The 19397-nt window shown below is 43.9% G+C and overlaps 1 protein-coding gene across 2 annotated transcripts; it reads left to right on the forward strand.

The window, feature by feature from the left end:
• The first annotated feature begins 1901 nt into the window (after window positions 1–1901).
• On the forward strand, window positions 1902–18338 carry LOC104347207 (colony stimulating factor 2 receptor subunit beta). Of its 2 annotated transcripts, none has more exons than XM_086468777.1 (13): window positions 1902–2034; window positions 4009–4138; window positions 6152–6336; window positions 6652–6800; window positions 7677–7848; window positions 7945–8077; window positions 8180–8340; window positions 9254–9399; window positions 9503–9677; window positions 10728–10818; window positions 11087–11156; window positions 15139–15242; window positions 15526–18338. In XM_086468777.1, the coding sequence occupies exons 1-13, from the start codon at window positions 1965–1967 to the stop codon at window positions 16709–16711; spliced, it is 2772 nt and encodes a 923-aa protein (XP_086324903.1). In that variant the 5' UTR covers window positions 1902–1964; the 3' UTR covers window positions 16712–18338. The 2 variants fall into 2 exon arrangements, with proteins under 2 accessions (XP_086324903.1, XP_086324904.1); XM_086468778.1 differs by having other exon boundaries at window positions 4009–4130; window positions 6156–6336.
• The last annotated feature ends 1059 nt before the right edge of the window (window positions 18339–19397 follow it).

A 19397-nucleotide genomic window follows, 5' to 3' on the forward strand; every position in this document is an offset into this window, starting at 1 on the left:
ACACACAACTTCCTCAGATACTCTCGTATCCTCCTTCTTGCACTGCATGTTTCCCTTATTCACAGTACATATTTTTTCCCTTGTATATTGATGTGGTGCTGGTGAGAGCCTAACTGTGCTACTTATGGTTTTGGTCAGTACTACAGGGATTTAGAAAAGGGGTAGTAGCAGTGCAGGACAGGCAGACTCTGGCAGTTAGAGTGTGCATCTGGGGACTCATCTTAGTCCCCATAGTTTAGCCCTGAGAGCGCAAACCTGAGTGTGTTTTCCCTTATGGCCACCCAACTTTCCTATAGTTGTTCTTATTGAAAGCTAGGGGGCTGGCCAAGTTTTAAATCTGGATTTAAAACAGCGTGGCTGCCTTGGATGTAGGGTAACTTCAGATCAACTCTTCTCACCACTTTTATTTCCTCTATGTACGTAATTAGTATTTAAATATTAGTCAAATTCAGGGGTTACAGAGATAACAGGTAGTTCTTGCTTTCCCCGCCTCCCCATATATGTACAAACAAAGTACAAAATGATCCCTGCTTTGAAGATTGCCTTGCCTAGAGTAAAGCAAGAAACAGCCCTGGAGTAAAAACCAGAGTATTCTTTCGTAGTCTTTCTCACTTCTGCTGCAGTCAAGCATCTTTTTTTTTTTTTCTTTTTTTTTCTTTTTTTTTTTTCAGAAAAGACATTAGTCCCATGCCCTGGTAACTGTTAACGTGTTGATTTGCAATGACAAACTTCCTTCCTCTCCCTTTCCAGTTAAACAGTCCCGTCTTAAGTAAGTGCTTTGGGGGCTAAAATAGGAAGTGTAGACTTCCTATTTTACAGGCAAATACACAGGCTTTCCTTGAAAGGGCGTGGTCTGCTGCTTTGAAAGTGGCATTTGAAGTGCATAGAAGATAGAGTAATTATTTTGAAGACTTACTTGTCAAGAAAATCCTGTGGTTGGTTTATACCTTCTGTCTCCAGTTTGAGGGAAGTGTGGTTTTGCTGGTTTCTGCATCAGAGGGTTCTGGTGCTGTAGGAGGAGGCTGGACAGGGAGAGTCACCTGTCAAGTTCAATCATCTGCCTCACAGACAGCTCTGGATCCAGGTAAGGAACTGCTTCGGCTTTAGGGAAAGCAAAATGGCAGAGTCTGCTCTCCTAGAAGGGCTTGTGAGTCATTAAGGTATTCGTTGGCTGTAATGATTATTCAAGGGCTCAGCCAGCTGTTTCTGGTGTAGGGAAGTGGCATTCAGGAATCTGAAAGTCAATAAAGTCAATTTCAAAGGAGTTTTCCCCATGCTTTCTTAATGTGGAAAGCAGTCTCAGCTCTGTAACATACCTGAGTAGGTGAGTTTGTTATACTTTTGAGACAGCAACGTGAGATGGCCAAAAGGTCTTGAATTTCAGTAGTGAATGACGCGGTCCGTGGTTTCAAACCCACCCAATCTACTCTCAATCTCAACAATCACCACGAAAAAAAGAAAAAGAAATAGTTTCTTTGGTATCATTTCTACAAAGCTATGTGGTTGAGCATGATACTTTTAAGGAAAGGTAAAAACCAGAGCACCATTGCAGTTCATTAAGAAGGCTTTGAGCTTGAAGAGCAGAAGGAAGAAGAATTGGAAGGCTGAGTTCTCGTCACAGGTTAGGATTGTTTCTTGTTGCTACTCAGCTGAAAGAATCCATGCACGTCCCTGGAAACGTACATTTACTTCTTCATTCTTTTCTCATATTGCAAGCTCACACAATAAGAAGACATGGATTCTGTCCTACAATAAATACTTGGTAGACTCAGTTCTTTCTGAGTCTACCAAGTCTACTAGTCACTCCAACGCAAAGCCTAGAGAAGTTCCCTAATTCAGTTTTACTTCTCTTTCTGTGGAATGAAAACAAGAAGCTCCACAATAAGCAGCGCAAGAGAGTAGTCAGTGGGCGATGAAACCAATTATCTTCTGAATTAGGATCAAGCTTGTGTGCAAAGGACATCATGAGCCTGAAAGAGATTTCCATCCTTCTGCTGAATCTGTATGTGGTCTTCAGCGTCCAAGCCATTCGAGGTGGGTTTCAAATTTATATTCTTTTATCCTCCCGTCATTGCCTCTCTTTATGTGTCTGTCTCCTTCTTTCAGTTAATGCTCTTCCTCATTTTCTGCTTGCTTTTCTGCTTCTTTCTGCCACCATCTTCTATGCTGTAGGAGAACAGATGTCTTGATGAAAACCAGTGCACAGCAGATGCATGTGCAGACAAATCGATTGTGTGCTGGTGGCACGGACAGGTGAAATACTGGGCAAATGGATGAGACGAACAAGCTGACTGGTTATTGAGTGAATAGGAAGGAGCAATAGACCCTGACAGTGAAAAGACAGATAAATGAAGGGCTGTGTGATTCAGATGGTAGTGCACAGGAGTAGAGACAAAGAGACAAGCGGACAGGCAGAAGAAAGGGGTGGGGTGTGGGGGGGCTACCAACAGCAACACCCAGATGATCTGATTTTCTTATTGTGGAATTGCTGACAGGTAAAGAGGCCATCTGCCATATCCATTGCTTGTGTTTCTAAGTTTAATGTCTTTCCTCCTCTGATGCAATGAAAGCTATTTCTTTCTTTCTTTCTTTCTTTCTTTCTTTCTTTCTTTCTTTCTTTCTTTCTTTCTTTCTTTCTTTCTTTCTTTCTTTCTTTCTTTCTTTCTTTCTTTCTTTCTTTCTTCCTTTCTTCCTTTCTTCCTTTCTTCCTTTCTTCCTTTCTTCCTTTCTTCCTTTCTTCCTTTCTTCCTTTCTTCCTTTCTTCCTTTCTTCCTTTCTTCCTTTCTTCCTTTCTTTCTTCCTTCCTTCCTTCCTTCCTTTCTTCCTTTCTTCCTTCCTTTCTTTCTTTGACTTCTTCTTTCCTTCCTTTCTTCCTTTCTCTTTCTCTCTTTTGCTCTCTTTCTTTCTCCTCTCCTCTCCTCTCCTCTCCTCTCCTCTCCTCTCCTCTCCTCTCCTCTCCTCTCCTCTCCTCTCCTCTCCTCTCCTCTCCTCTCCTCTCCTCTCCTCTCCTCTCCTCTCCTCTCCTCTCCTCTCCTCTCCTCTCCTCTCCTCAACGGCAGGACATCTCCCTGTGAGATCTCTGAGGGAAATGCATTACAGTGTAGGTCAGACTGGTCTCTCAGCATTCCGAGTCTCAGCCTTACATTCAGACCATCCCTTTCTAGGCAGGATGCTCCATTTTCTGCTGATGCAAGGAATACCATACAACTCACTTTGCACTGGTTTTCAGCAGAAGATCAAAGTAAGGTCCCTCTTAATCCTGCTAGCTAAGACACCATCATACGTTGCTGATGGGTTTTGCCTGTAAAGAGACCGTCCACCAAGCTGATAGTAGTTCTCATAAAAAAACACTCATGTTTGCACTCTGACATCTCTGTCATCTGAAGCTCATATCCCAATAGTGCAGCACAGATACTACCTTCAGACAAAATAAAGAAGAAAGCAACTTTCTTCATAGTGCATGTACCAAGGGTGGCCTTTATTTCACCACTTCATGGTTGTGAGGTTGAGAGGTTTGGCCATTTCTGGGTCATAAATCTAGTTCAAACAAATTAGTCTAGGCATTCTTCTGAGTTATTACAAGATTCCTCCTAGAGCATCTCGCTTTTAAATACACTTTTCTTGTATTATAACCCTTACTAGGAGGTTAGTGGCAAAGAAATCCCATTCAGCAACACACGAAATTAAATGATCACCATATTATTGCTGACCATTGTATCTAATATTCCCTGGAAACAATTAGTATTTGAAAAGTGATACCTTGACTAGAGTTATGTGCCTGGCAGGCACGAAGTTCCTACTTCGTTGTTTTTACGTGTATGTGGAAATGTGCAGAATGGACGCTACTCTACCTGTTTTCACCAAGAGATATTTTCCAATGCCATCAGGAGAGTACTGTTATCATTGCCTTCCCCATTTTGCTAGTAGAATCACTGTACCTGCTGCTGTATCTCACTGTTTACATTTGTAATCACTGTGTCTTTTTTTTTCCCTGAATTTCTTTCTCAGAGAGTATCCCTATGAAAAGCTTGAGCTGCTACAATGACTACAACTCACAGGTGACCTGCACATGGATGGAGCATTCAGAGGCTCATGCCCTCGTTGGTATGATTCTTTACAAAAGGGAAAATGCTACAAGGTAAGTACCTGAAATGTACTGTGCTGCATAAAAGTCCAATGGGAATTTGACTGCAACTTGGAACCCTGGGGACCAGCAGTCTGATTTTCAGAAAGCATGGCCACCTCTTTCTGTCGTTGGGTTCATGCAAAAGTTGTGCCTGCTTCTGAGGCGTCTTTAAGGAAGGAAGGAAGGGATAGGGTGTGCTAGTAGAGTTATATTTATCACCTCTACAATTGTTTTTCCATAATTTTATTGTGGGATCATAGATATGAAATAAGATGGGGCATATAGGTTGATGTAAATGGGGTATATAGGTTGATGTTAATGGGGTGGAGAAGGTGGTGTCAGAAAAAGTGTGAGCCGGAGTGTGGTTTATAAATGGAAAAGAGAGGAGGCATGCCCCCTGTTATCTCGCCCATTTAGGAGCATCACTGAGCGTATGGTTTTGGTAATTTTCTGAGAAACATGTATGGACCGTGTGTTTGTGAGATAGAGAAGGCTGGTAAGTTCATCTGTGCTATCACTTTTCCTGCCAGAGATACCGGTCTGCTTATGACAGTGTCTCTCTATTACATCAGTTTCCTTATGAAAAGGGAACTGAATCACCGGGCTGGATCAATTGTGAGGATAAGGAAGGACAGAGAGGGACTAATAGTCAAGAGCAGGAGGAAGACAAAGGTGCAAAGCTGACAAGAAAATGGATTAGAATCTGGGGACAGAGGAAGGCAAGAAAAGAGAAAGAACTCTTGATTTTATTGTAAAGAGGAGAGAATTAAGAGACCTAAAATCAGGTAAACTCAGTTGAAGGTCTTTGGAATAAGACCTTGAAAGTAATGTTTCTGGGAAAAGGTGATACAAAATTTTTGGGGACCTTTGGAGGATTCTCTGGAACATTGTTACATGATGGAGTGTGTGCATCACACAGGAAAGATGACTGAAGATGCCAATCAGACAAGCAGGTATTAAGTGGGGACAGACACACAGCTGAAGTCAAAACGGCCAATGATTAAGCAAGGACAGCTCATAGGTGAAGAACAGCTGGCTAAATCCCAAACTGTAAGATAATGCTGATGAGTAGACAGAAATATCTTCAGGACTTCACAACCCTTGGGCTGACTCTTTTGTTCAGGGGTACCACCTGTATGGTCAGTTCCACCCACACTCCAGGAACATCCCTGGTTTCCTCGCTAATACCCAACTTTCAAAAACAGCAATAGTGCTGAATAATGCTTGCTGACACATAGTTGGCTAGGAGAGTCCTTCCTGTCCTGGAAGACAGCATTTGGCCTTAGATATTCACAACTTAATATTTCTCATCTGAACTGGAATAATAGGCCATACTGGGCATGAAGCCTTAAACAGAAACAAAATTCCAGAGGGTACAAAAGAAGCAGCACATCTCTCCAGCAGCTCAGCCTACTGCAAGCACACAAAGCTTATCCTCTCCTGTCTAGCTTAAAATATGGCTTCTAATTTTCATGATGCTCCTTAGCCTGGAGAAAGGCTATCTAAAAGAATGATCAACATTCTGGATGAAACCTTTCATGAATCTGTAAGGTCCCTTGGCAGAACAGAACTGTAAGGATACAGAAGTACATTTTAGTTGGAGAACTTTTTGTAAGTGTTTTTCTGGGAGTGTCTTCAAGAAGCTAAAGATAATCAGAAACTTTACTGCCTTTCACTCTGAGTAAAAACTGCATTTCCATGAAAATTATTTTTCATCCTACTATTTCTCACATAAAAATTACATAGAGTTAGCCTAAACCTCAACAAAAATAGACTCGTAGCAAAATACAACATTCTGCTGCACAACTTCGAAATGGGAAGGCATTTGACAAAAATCCTGGTCTTGAAAACATTTGTCACATTACCCGATGCAAAACAGGACTAATAGGTACAGTGAGAAGAGGATACACGTGCCCGAGTAAATTCTAACAACAGAATGGGATGGAATTGGTTTCAGGCATTTAATTTTGCATTAAGTATACGTCTCCAAATCAGATCTTTATAGATCCCTTTCTCTGTACACAGGGAGAATGAGGAGATGCTTTGCAAACGCCAGACAGAAAATGACTTACCTGAGGCTCCAGACTCCTACGTGCACTGGGTTTGTCGCAACACTACAAATGATTTTGGAATAGGGGTAGACGATATTTACGGCTTCAAACCTAACAAGATGCTTCAAGCAGAACTAGATGTTGATCTTTTCCAAAATGGTAAGGATTAAATAGCAACTTCTCTTTTTCCAATGAATAATAGGGATCTTTGAGAATGTATTTGCCATTCAGCCAGGAAGTTAATTCCACTTCCATTGTGAAAACTGCCAAAGAGTTCCACATTAAGAGGATGGGGCAGAGAGGGCAGAGGGCAAGTTTCTGGGAGCAGCAGGAAGGGGAACTCAAGCAAGAGCTACTTGGTGTGGCAGGGATAAGCTGCTCTGGAAACGGGGAAGCTTACCTAGGCATTTTCTTCCCCTCCTCATGTCCCTATCCTCACTCTCTCCTCTCATGGGTTGTACCTTCACTTTCCAGTTCAGACCCTCCCACCTCAAAACCTCTCAGCCAGCTTGATGAAGCCAGGAGACTTCTTGCTGACCTGGAAAGCAGCTGATGGAAGCCAAGGGCTGGGCAATGCCCTGGAGTATGAAGTGACTTACAAGCGGGTGTGGGAGTCCTGGGAGGTAGGAGCAGAGGAGCTGGGCTGTCCTGGTTTGGGCTGCACCCTTTTGGACAGGTGACAGCTCGTGCTAAAAGTTGTGACAATGAATAACCTTTCTGTTCTCAGGTACTATAAGGAGATGCAGCAAATATTGTTTCAGGTCAGGCAGAAGGGGCTCTTTTTTCTGTTTGGAAGTGACTTGCCCAGTGAAATACCATTTGCCCTGAACTGAATGCAAAGGTCTGTTCTTTGCTGAAAAAAAGCACTCGACTTGGATTTTGAGTTGAATGATTTTGGCCCGAATCCCTCCCAAATGGAATTAAATCACATTCCAAGAGTAACCTGTGTGTTCATGTGGGAAAATGGCAAAATACATTTGAAGCTGTTTCCCCTTCCAGGAGGATATATTTTGGTTTTATTTTTTTTTAGTTTTTAAGAGTCCATATCCTTTGCCCTATTGTTTCCCTAGATCCACATATGTTTCTGTTCTGTACTTGTCAGCCTGATCTTTAGTTTTTAAGAGAAGTATCTTGGCCAGATTCCCACAAAATTCTGCACTGAGCAGTGCAGTGAACCTTTGTAGCTGGTACAGACCTGGGGTCTTGAATTTTGCAGGAGCTGCCCCACGTGCTGGGGGAGATTGTGCCCTACAATGCTTGTGCCTCACCCTGCCTATGCCATGCTGGTGGCGTGGACACAGAAGCCTCTCTAACATGGGAGCATGGATCACTGCATGGCAGCATGTGCATGGACCACCACGTGCATGGGACTGCTGGGAGGGGCAGCCTGGCAGTCACCTCCTCTCACTCTTTCACTGTCTTCCCTCCACCCCTCTTCTTCACTCCCCAACTCCCCAATTACTTCCCTCCCCACTCTCCCTTCTTCCCCCCAACAACAGAAAGCTGCCTCGCTCTTGCTCTCCAACACCACACGTTGCCGTCTCGGCCACAAGGACCTTGTCCCGGGGAGCAGCTATGTTGCCCGTGTGCGAGCCAGACCAGGGCGGGCCAGTGGCTTCTCTGGGCAGTACAGCGAGTGGAGCACAGAGGTGTCATGGGAGACGCCTGAAGGTAGCGTGGGATGGAGCAGGGCCATGCAGGGGTGGAAGCGCTGCCTGAGAAGACAGATCTTTCCTGTCACTTAGCTTGCTCTCATCTTCTCTGAAGGTGGCCTTCAGCCCAGGAACCTTCGCTGCCTCTTCAATGGTGCAGATCGTCTGCCATGCAGCTGGGAAGTGAAGAAAGCCATCACCACCTCTGTCCTCTTTGGCTTGTTCTTCAGGGCCACTCCAGCATCAGCGTACGTGCTCTGCCCATGGCACTGTGCCTGCCTCTCTTCTATGGACTTTCTGCTCTTCCCCATTCCCCCTCATCTCAGCACAACCTCTTTTTCTCCCCTCAGAGAAGAGGAGTGCTCTCCTGTGCTCGAGAAGGCTTTGCCACACGTCCCATATGTGGTCCAGAGCTGTGAGATCCCTGTTAGCAACTCCAGCAGACAGAGCCAGTACCGTGTGTCTGTCCGGGCCAAGACAGAGGAGAAACTGATTGAAGCCTACAAGAACAGTGAGATGCTGTGTTGTTTCTTGCTTCTCCTGGTTGTTTCTTCGACAGATGCCTGTCTGGGCAAGCGGGGCTGAGGACAGCAGTAGTGAGGAGATGTGTGTGGGAAAAGGAGGAGAGCAGGACTGATGAAGGATGGAACTAGATGCTGTGTCAGGTCAGAGGTCTGGGAGAGGTGGCTTGCAGCTGTGGAGTTCCTCAGTGGCACTTGTTACTCTGAGGAAGTTGGCAGCAGTCGAAACTGCTGTGCAGAAATTTGGGTTGTGACCCAGAGCTCCTTGGTGAGCAACTGTCGCCCTGCTGGCTTCTTTGTGATTGAGTTTCATGGGTGTCCCAGGTGTCAGGGAGCTGTGGTGAGAGGGATTTGTGGGAGCGTGTCACCATGTGATTTCTCAAGAAGCCAGCGGAGCTCTTGCAGGTTTGAGCAGTGGCCCCTGCAGCCCTGGATGAGGTAGGACTGCTCTGCTGAGTGAGGTGTGCCATCTGGATCATCTCTGCCTGCATGTATCTGGAGGTACTGGTGCTACTTTTCACAGACTAAAGCTGGGAGAGGTCCTGCAGTGGGTGAAATTTTCATGTAGTAGCTCCCAGAGAGCTGAAAGTCTCTGGAAATGTGGTGGACCAGTACAGATGTTTCAAATAGTGCTTTACTGCTTTTCTGCCCACAGGGAGTGCTGTCAATATTAATGGATAGGGATTTTCTGTTATTTAATGTGTCTACTGGTTTATTGCATTTGACAGGAAAACAAAGATGTGGAGAATTAAGATGTGTGAGAAAGCTGAGACTTCTTATATTGTGTAAAACAACATTGTTTTCCCTCTCATTGTTTTCCCTCTCTGGAAAGTATTCACAGTGGTGAAAGGGAGTGCTGACCAGTAGGTTGGTAAATACTCTGAGACATTCCATGTGTTCCAGTTAAGGTGCTGCCGCCTGCAAATGTGTCAGTAACAGTGACGGAGAGCCAAGATTATGAACTGAGGTGGATAAAACACACTTTGGCGTATAACTTCATAAAACAGAGATACCAAGTTGAGTACTGGAAAAACAACCAATATGAAAAGGTAAGTCTTAGGAAGTGCAGGAGTCCTGGGTTTCTCTTTGCTGGGCAAATGGGAAAGACAGTTCCTCTGACCTCTGTAATTTGTGCTTCTTTCTTCTCCCCAGACGCTCCAGAAGTTAAGTATCAGCAACGATGAACCACCCTTCATCTTCACCCCGCAGATGCTGGCATCATCTACAGAATATAGGGGGAAAATGCGTGCAAGGGTGAATACGCCTCTGGATTATGAGGGGCCTTGGAGTGAATGGAGTGAGGAGTTCACCTGGAAGACTGAGAACGGTACTTATTTGTGCAGGCTACTTCTGTAAGGTTTTGTGGTCTGTTAATGGCTGAAATGCCTCTATAGAAAACCACATTGTCTCAGCTGGGGTTGAAGTTAGGGCCAGCCATGAGCTAGCTGGGGTTACTTAACAAAGTGGCTATCCTGTCTGCATCCTTGCAGTACAGCTGCAATGCTAATGAAGAACATGAGCAGGAATGACCTTTTAAGCTTCTTTCCTCCTCCCCTTCACAAGGTGAGTACAATCAACCGTAAAGTTTTCCACATGGAGAATGAAGCAAAGATCCTGCCTAAAAGATCATCCTTGTTTCCTGAGTCCATAGTCCACTCTGTTATCAGTGACTGAAGAGCCTGAGATTGCAAGAAGACAGAATATAAGCCCTCAGTCTTTTATATTTACAGAGCGACTATAGGGTTGCATAAAACACACAGTAGCGTCTAGTGGAGATAATACCTTCACATGTTTTTGCTGTTTCTGGACTTAGAGGCTGAATGTCTGCTGTCTTATGGTCTTGTCTCCAAAGTAATATGATATAACATGATTTGTGCTGAGGAAGCTTATAGTGGTAAGAGAGTAGGCAAATTTTGATGAGTGTACTCAGGAAGAAATTGGTGTGTTGTTGATGGTCAGTTATGGCTATTAGCAGAGGAATCACTTTCTTAGAAAACCTCTGAAACCCATGTCTTCAGAACTGTACAGAGTAAGGCAGACCTAAGATGCCTGAAGATATCCTGTTTTTCATGGTGGAGTAAGGTACCTAACCATTTTTTTAAGTAGCATAAATTGTTTACTCTGATGTCAGTAAAAAATAAAAAAGGATCAGTGAAGGAAACCGTGAACTCCTTGGGTCAGCAAGGTGTTCAGGCTACGTCTGGTCTGTCCCACTTTGGAGGGTATCCCAACAGTTTGAAGGCCTCATGATCCTATCCCCAACACATCACTTACATTTCCCTGATCTGCTTGCATGAAAAGTGACTAGAGTGAAAAACTTGTTACAGGAAGCAACCACTCTGCAGGTGGATACCTGCTTTTCTTTTCTCTCTTTCAGTTCTGCCACCAATGCTTCTCCCAGTGATGCTCCCAGCTGTCATCATCATTTTGCTAATAGTTGCCTACTGCAGCTATAAGTATTTCCTCAGGTAAGCTTGCATTGTTACTAGGAGATTTAGCAGCATGTTGGCAATGGGAGTGGCATAAAGGCTGAGGTGCTTCTTTGTCCCCCATGAAAGATAAGCCTTGGTGTGCAATGGGCAGCCTTGTGCACGTCTGAGCAAGGGTGAGAGTTGGGTGTGCCAGGGCCTTGGTGGTGCCTTGCTGGGCAGAGCAGCATGGTGTATGGGGTGCAACCTTTTCTGCTTGCAGCCATGTTGAGAAGCAAATTTTGAAAACTCTGTGTTGTTGTTGCAGGAAGAAGAAAATGTGGGAGGAAAAGATTCCAAACCCCAGCAAGAGTCTCCTGATCCAGAGCTACCTTGGGGTAAGAGGGAACTGTACCTTGAAGGGTTTATTGTTTCTCCTTTTCATGGTTTCCAATAATCTTAAGGGCTCTTCTTGTCTCCTAGTCCACAATGAACAGATATCTTCATTAGTCTATGGCTTATTTTTAGGAGAAGTTCTGGTCTTTAAGATAGATACTTAAGAAGTATTTAAGATAACTGTGTTCTTATATTTATACTACTAGAGTTCTTTGTGTTGTGCTTGTCAGCATCGCTGTGATTTAGAATCACAGGATCATAGAATCATTTAAAATCAAGCTGGAAAATTTTCAGTAATTTAAAATTTTAACTGACTGAAATAATCTAGTGTCATTAGCAAACTTCATCATCTGGTGCTTTCATTCATCTCCAAATAGTAACCAACACAAATTCAGAGCTTTTTAGCATAGGATGGTAGCCCTATTAAAGAAAATTCTATTCTAAGAGGCAGGATTTTTTGGAATAAGTGTTACCACATATCTGTTACCAGGACAAGTATTCTTTATTGGAAATCGAGGCACACACTTAGATAACATTTGGTCAAAGCTGTGTAAGTAGAACCTCCCTCCTTATTCCTCCCTTCCAAAAAAGCTCAGTGTCTGGAAGGGGTGGTATAGGCATCTCCAGATTTTGTTGGTCTTCCAGTCTTGCAAGAATAGCTAATTGAATAATGTGCCCACTCAATGTGTGCGCGCACACACACACACAGAGGGACATATTTTTGTGTAACATTTGATTTTATTCTATTTTCATAAGGGGTGGGTTACAGTAAGTATAGACACATGGCAATCCAAGGAGCATAATTTACAACATGGCCTTTGTGTGAGGTGAATGAGCACTTACAGTATTTACATTTGTGTGTGAGTGAGAGGTAACACATTGGTTATCTATCGCACCTTTGTTTAGTTGCTGTAAAATGGACTTTCATTGTAATGACCTGGTTTAATATATAATTTTCAAATAGATGGAAAAGACTAGGCATGGATTCTTTTGTGCCCGAAGACAAACTGATTATGCCTATACTAAAGTCTCAAGTTAGTTTCTTTTGCCTGATCTCTACAGTAAAAACTGGAAAATTTTTCCTACTCTAAGAAGCACCTTAATAGCTTTGTTTCCTATCCCCTACCTGTTTCTCCATCCACAAGCACTCACTGCCTTAGTTTCATGGTTTTGAAAGATTCCAACCCTGCACTGAACGACCTTATTCTGAGTTTTGTGAACATCCCAATTCTGTTTCTCTGGTCAGCTGATACAGAAGGACAGTCATTATAACCCTATAGGTGAGATATCGCCCAGAGTGTTCCCATATGGTGTTGGGAAAGAGTAAACACTGCACAAAGCAGTAGCTTTGATGTTTATTGTGGTAGGAACCTACAGCATCTCCATGAGCTCTTTAAGGGAGCAGCTCCTGACCCCTATGCTATGTAAAGTTAGAATAGAGTAGAATAGAACAGAATAGTTTGGTTGGAAGGGACCTACGATGATCATCTAGTCCAATTGCCTGACCAATTCAGGGCTGACCAAAAGTTAAAGCATGTTACTAAGGACATTGTCCAAATGCCTCTTAAACACTGACAGGCATAGGGCATTGACCACACCTCTAGGAAGCCTGTTCCAGTGTTTGACCCCCCTCTCAGTAAAGAAATGCTTCCTAATGTCCAGTCTAAACCTTCTCTGGTGCAGCTCTACACCATTCCCATGCGTTCTGTCCCTGGATGCCAGGGAGAAGAGATCAGCACCTCCCTCTCCACTTCCACTCCTCAGGTAACTGTAGAAAGCAAGGAGGTTTCCCCTCATCCCCTTTTTCTCCAGACTAGATAAATCCAAAGTCCTTAGCCACTCCTCATAGGACATTCCTCCCAGCCCTTTCACAGCTTTGCTGCCCTCCTTTGGACGCATTCAAGTACCTTAAAATCCTTCCTAAACTGCGGGGACCAGAACTGCACACAGTGCTTAAGGTGAGGCCACACCATAAAAACAGCAGGATAATTGCCTCTTTTGACTGGCTGTTTACGCTGTGCTCGATGCACCCCAGGATGCGGGTTGCCTTCCTGGCTGCCAGGGCACACTGCTGACTCCTACTGAGCCTGCGGTTCACCAGCACCCCTAGATCTCTTTCTGCAGGGCTGCTCTCCAGCCACTCCTCTCCCAAATTATACTTGTGCCTGGTGTTACTCTGTCCCAGGTGCAGAATCTGGCATTTGGAGCTATTAAATTTCATTCCATTGATGATTGCCCAACGCTCCAATCTATCTAGATCCCTCTGCAAGGCCTTTTGTCCCTTGAGTCAACTGCACCTCCCAGTTCAGTATCATCTGCAAACTTGCTAAGGTGTCAACTCCTGCATCCAGATCATTTAAACAAATATTGAACTGGCCCTAGAAACGAGCCCTGAGTTACATCACTGGTGACTGCTCACCAGCCAGATGTAGCCCCATTTGCTACAACCCTTTGAGCTCCGCCCTTCAGCCAATTCTTCACACAGCATACTGTGTACCTGCTCATCTCACAGTTCGACAATTTGTCCAGAAGGATGCTGTGAAAGACAGTATCAAAAGCCTTACTAAAATAAATTAAAAAAACACATCCACTGCCTTCCCTTCATCCACTAGGTGGATGACCTTCTCACAGAAGTATATCAAATTAGTTAAACAGGACTTCCTCTTTGTGAACTCGTGTTGACTGTGCCTGATGATTGCATTGTTCTTTAAATGCTTTTCAGTAGCACCCAGTATGATCCTCTCCGTACTTTTTCCAGAAACTGTGGTTTGAATAACAGGTCTGTAGTTTTCTGAGTCTTCCCTCATGTGCTTGTAAATTGGAATAACACTGGCTAGCTTCCAGGCAGCAGGGACCTCCTCAGACTTCCAAGACCTTTGGTGAATCATCAAGAAGGGTCTTGCTGTAACATCCACTAGCTCCTTCAGTACTCCGGGGTGAATCCCATCAGGCTGCACGAATTTAGGAACATTCAGCTGATACAGCTATTCCTTTGCAATTTCAATGTCCACAAATGGAAAATCACTGTTCCTGCACTCATAGTCTTCCAACTCAGAAGACTGGGCAGCCCAAGGTCTATCAGTACTATTAAAGACTGAGGCAAAAAATGCACTGAATGCCTCTGCTTTTTCTTCACCCCTATTAGTCAGGTGATCATCATCATGTATTGGTCTAATGTTTCCTTTAGACCTCCTCTTGCTATTAACGTACTTAAAAAAGCCCTTCTTGCTGTCTGGTACAACACCGGCCAGCTTCAACTCTAATTGAGCTTTGGCCTTTTGTGTCTTCTCCCTGCACATATGAACCACAGCACTGTATTCTTCCTGTGAAGCCTAACTTTGCTTCATAGAAATCACAGAATTTCTTTTTCATCTTGAGCTCCAGAATGAGTTCACTGTTCAGCCAAGCTGGTCATCTGCCCTGCTGCTTGACTTATGACACACAGAAATTGCCTGCTCCTGTGCTTTTAAAAGGTGATTCTTCAAAACTGACCAGCACTTGTGGACTCCCAAGCCCTCAAAAACAGATTACCTGGAGACACTGCTAAGTAGCTCCCTGAAAAGCTTAAACTTTGCTCTCTTGAAATCCAGGGTAGCAACTCTACTGTCCTTTTTTCTCATTATTCTGAAAATTTTAAACTCAATCATTTCATGATCACTGTGGCCAAGACAGCCACCTACCATCACATCTCCCATGAGTCCTTCAATGTTCACAAATAAGTCTAAGAGGGCATCTTTCCTAGTTGGGTCACTGAGTAATTGTAGTCAGGTCAGTGGTAAGGCAATACGTGTTTGAAGTAACCATCTTCTGGAGAACAGAACACACCTTCTAGTCATATCGGTGAACCTGTATCCCTATTGCCAGATGCTATAGACTCTTCTATTTGTTTTCTTTGTCCTTGAGGAATGTAAGGTTCTAGATTCTACTGAGTGTCTCAGCCACTGAGACACTGCTCTTTTGTCATGTCTCCTTTTTCATTTTCAGAAAGTACATTTAGGAAACTGGCCAACAAGCAGCCATCTGGACTTCAACAAATACAACTTTTCAGAGAAGATGGAGCAGGCTAGCATCCTTCAAGTTGTCGACAGGTGAGTGAACAGCACATTATAGGGACACTGCGGATGACAGTCTCAAAGAGATCCCTAAGTCATGGCAGGATATAATCAAATGTTCTGTCACTAAAAAGCCTATAAATTTGGTTTTGAGGAAGGGATACAATTTTTTTGCTATCTGGATTAGCCTGTTTCTCCAAGAAAGATTTTTTTCTGACCCTGTGTGTAGCTATGTGTGTTTTCGACTGAGCTTGTTTTATATTTAATATTTACCACAATAATATCTCTCATGAGCAACTTTTAACTTTCCCACATTCAGGCGGATGAAGACTTTGGCAGAGTCCCCTGAAGGGCAAGCTAAAAAGACAGATGCTTCCCCTGTTGTACTGGACCTACAGAACTCATACCATACTTTGAATGAGCCAGAGCATACCCCACTTGTCTGCTCAAGTCATATTGCTGGTCACTCGCTTCCTGTTTCAAGGAGAAACAGTGTTGATGCAAGTATAGCTTCCCAGACAGCAATTCCTTGCTTTGCTTTCAATGGTCCATACTTGTACAGCCCAGTGATGTCCTCCCAGCCTGATACGCGTCAGACCCTGGAAGCGGACCCTGTGGGAGTTTGTGAGAAATCAGTTTCCCTTCAGTATGTGACCCTCCCAAAGGAAAACTGTCCCCAGGCTCCACAGAGGCAAGAACAGCCAGAGGCCTGTCCTCCAGAGCCCTTCCTGATCCCAGATCAGAAGGAAATGATGCAGCACCTCGACGTCTCACCGGCCCCACCAGCCTGTGGGAAAGGCACAAATATGCAAACAGAAGAGCAGAAATCTCCAAAAGCTCTTCGCTGTATCACATCTCCTCAGCAGTGCCCCTTGGAGTACATCACCACCGAGAGCCTGGTACTGCCACCAGGCAGGGACTCCACCCATCCGCCACTTGTCACTGCTGGGGAGTTACCCTGTGACTCACAGGAGCCCCAGCCCCACAGTAACCGCCCTTGCCATGAGTTTTCTCCTGGGAAAAGTGGCGTCATAGACCCAGTTTCAGGTCAAGCACCGACCTCTTCTCCTGAATTGCACCTGGATACATTTGGAGACTATCTTACTGTCCCTTCATGTCCCCATGGACATTCAGAACCCACAAAGATTTCTTTGCCTGTCTTACAGAAGGGAAACGACCTTCTTAGAAAGCAGCCATTGTCAGCAGGTAACTTGGTGGTGTTAAACCCTGACAGCACTGAGCCAGTTTTCCTTTGCCAGGTTGGTGACTATTGCTTCCACAGCCTAAAATCCACTGTGAAGATGGACAGTAGTCAGGAAGACCACCAAGTCGAGAATCCTTCTGAAGGGAAGGCAATATCTGGGAAGCCTGTATCTGGTGATGAATCTGTCACTGGCAAGGAAAAGGCTGTATCAAAAATGCAGGCTATTCAGCTTTTCAAAAACCTGAAATCAGATGATTACTTTTCCTGGCAGCAATCGTTGAGGATCACAGAAATATGTTAAATGGGAAAATATTGGTGAATACCAAAGCTACAGGTAACTGAAAGAGGTTGCAACTCTCTGATGAAAATGAACCCTCAAACCTAGGAACAAAACCAAACATCAGTTCCCTTTTCCAATTTCCAGTCCAACGTGCTGAAAGACTTGAAGTAGCTCCATATTCTTCTCAATGACCTTCACAGATTTGGCATGGAAGACAATATGGATATTGCCCTTTGGTGTTTTTCAAACTTTTTGGCTTATCCACAATGGACAATTTAGCCTCCTCATGCTCCTGTGACAGATCAGTCATCTTGCAGTAATACCAGATTGCCTGAGGCAAAACTCATGTCAGCAAACGCAGACTTAACAGCATGAAATGCTATCAGAAGAAGACAGACTTGGAAACCTTGGAAAGGAAACTTGTATTCTTAAGAGCAATTTTGTTGAACTTTTGTGTGTAAAATAGATCTAAGAGTAACGAGGAGCTTTCATATATCTACCCTTCCACTACTGGCACGAAATAGGTATTGTCTAAGGTGAAAAAAACCCAGGCAGTAATAGAAGGGTAATAAAAAACGAGAAGAACTTGTTGAAGTCCAGAAACCCTTTCTTAATGTTAAGGTGCAGTGTAACATAGCGTATGCCAGGGGTATGAAGGAAACAGCACTGGGATACATCAAGTAGGCTGTAGAGAGCCATGGGGAAGAAGATACATTACTGAAAGAAGACCCAAGCACTTGTAAGGTGCAGTGAGGAAGAGAGTGGGGCAGGCAGAAGATGACAGGCAGGAAATGTGATGGTGCACAAGCCTGTGTTTGCTGGGGTTTTTCTATTTCTAAGTGTTACAGTGTGGGAAAACTGCCCAGCTTGCCATGTAACAAAGGTGCAGGCCATTGAGCGTGCTCTTCTTGTACCAGCCTGGGACAGAAGGCAGACGAACTAGCGAGCTTATCGTTGGAACAGGGGAGGAAGGATGAGCATCCTGCTTGTCTGGCCAAGACACTGCACACATGTTGGAAGTTTTACAGCCTGGCAATTTGGATGTTTTATGAACCGGCCCAATTACTGCAACTGCTGGGATGAGGCAAATGTCTTATAGCCAGAGGTTGTATCAACAAGGCTGGAGACAGGGCCTGTTTGTCAGAGGTTGTACCAATAACACCAGAGAAGGATTCCACATCTGGAGCGAGCGCTGGCTTTCCTTTCCCCCTGCCTCCACTCAACTGGTAGCACTATCAGCCTGTTAGGAGCCAGTCAGCACACCAGATAGGACTCAGTCCCACCTCATCAATAGGTATAAAATTAGTCTTTAGAATCCTCTGGTTTGAGGGTGAGAACTGCAACCACTGGATGGGCTGACGGGCCTGGACCTCTCTCCTCCCCAGGCAGGGACACCTTCTTGGTGAGAATCGTGACACTCAATTATCTTGCTTATTGTAGGGTTTACTTAATCTATGCTTCCTTATTGTAGTGCTTACTTGTTATATTGTGTGTTTGGTTGATGGTAGCTGATAGAGGTATATATTAATATTTTGGGATGACCCAAACATACCTATTTAAATTTATATTTGTGTGAGACGGTGCATTTATCAACAGCAATGCTGAACTTGTTACATCTGTCGCCTTAATAAATTACCCATATTTGCAACTTTGTGAAGCTGTTTCAGTGAAAGTCCCTGAGAGGGCTCTGACAGGCAACCATTGACTCTAACATGGGGCTTCTGAAACTGTCCCAGTGAAAATCCTTTGAGGGTTCTGGGGTAAGATTAATAAGAACCACAAGGAGTCTGGAAGTTAGACACCACCACGACATATACCTTTAGACATAAACTGTTGCCCAGGTCTGGGACTAATGGTGGATCTAGCTGCACCGAGGTTCCTCTCTGAGAAGGAATTTAGAGAGCAGTGGGGTCCACTCTGAACCTCGTGACCAGATGGGAGTGCCTCCCTGATCACATAACCAGCTCCTATCCTTAACATAACACCCCTTTCCTTATTCTCTGTATTCTTGGACATAAACCATGGACCAGTTCAATGGGAGGGTTTTCCCTACCTGCCTTCCTTTTCCTTAGATACAAACAGTTCAGTGAGAGGGCCTCTCTCAACCATGTATCAACCTCACTACCCTTTTACACAATATAAAGTACTATATGATTTTCTTTTAAGGTTATTGTCTGTTTATGCGTGTATAATTAATCTTAATTATGTAATTAATTCTTAGTTGTTTTTTTTTTTTTTTCTGAATAATAAGCTATGTTGTGAAAGAGGAGCCATTTTTTTTTTCCCAGTTCTGCTGTAAAGAAAGTGGTGCAAGGTAAGAGCATTTGTTCAGAGCTGCCACTCAGTGATCCATTAAAGGCTTCAGTTTCAGACCCGAAAGTGGGCTTGTATTAAAAAAGACCCCATGTTTCTTTTTTCATGTATAAATTTTGTACTAATAAAAAATGTAATTTCTTCCTTTAAATCTTTCCTTTCATATGTTAAGATCATTGTGGTTACAATAACATTACTATTAGCTCAAGTGATCAGGCCTCAGAAAATTCTGTAGGTGCAGCTATGTCACCTGTGAGGTAGGATGTTTTCTCCTGACTTTGCTACTTTATTTGACAGAGGTAATGAGAAGGTGTTTCATGTTTGTGCCAGCTGATTCCTCCTACTGAGTTAATGGGACAGTGCTGATTCAGAAATTGCACTGAAATGCATAGTT

This window comes from Leptosomus discolor, chromosome 1 (genome assembly GCF_034619465.1).
Source record: "Leptosomus discolor isolate bLepDis1 chromosome 1, bLepDis1.hap2, whole genome shotgun sequence".
Taxonomy (NCBI): domain Eukaryota; kingdom Metazoa; phylum Chordata; class Aves; order Leptosomiformes; family Leptosomidae; genus Leptosomus; species Leptosomus discolor.

Bases quoted from the DNA above. Each gene is read 5' to 3' on its own strand.
- LOC104347207 (XM_086468777.1), top strand. From the start codon at position 1,965: ATGAGCCTGAAAGAGATTTCCATCCTTCTGCTGAATCTGTATGTGGTC. The intron at 4,139-6,151 runs GTAAGTACCTGA...CTCTGTACACAG, and splicing joins AAAAGGGAAAATGCTACAAG to GGAGAATGAGGAGATGCTTT. The intron at 10,819-11,086 runs GTAAGCTTGCAT...TTGTTGTTGCAG, and splicing joins AGCTATAAGTATTTCCTCAG to GAAGAAGAAAATGTGGGAGG.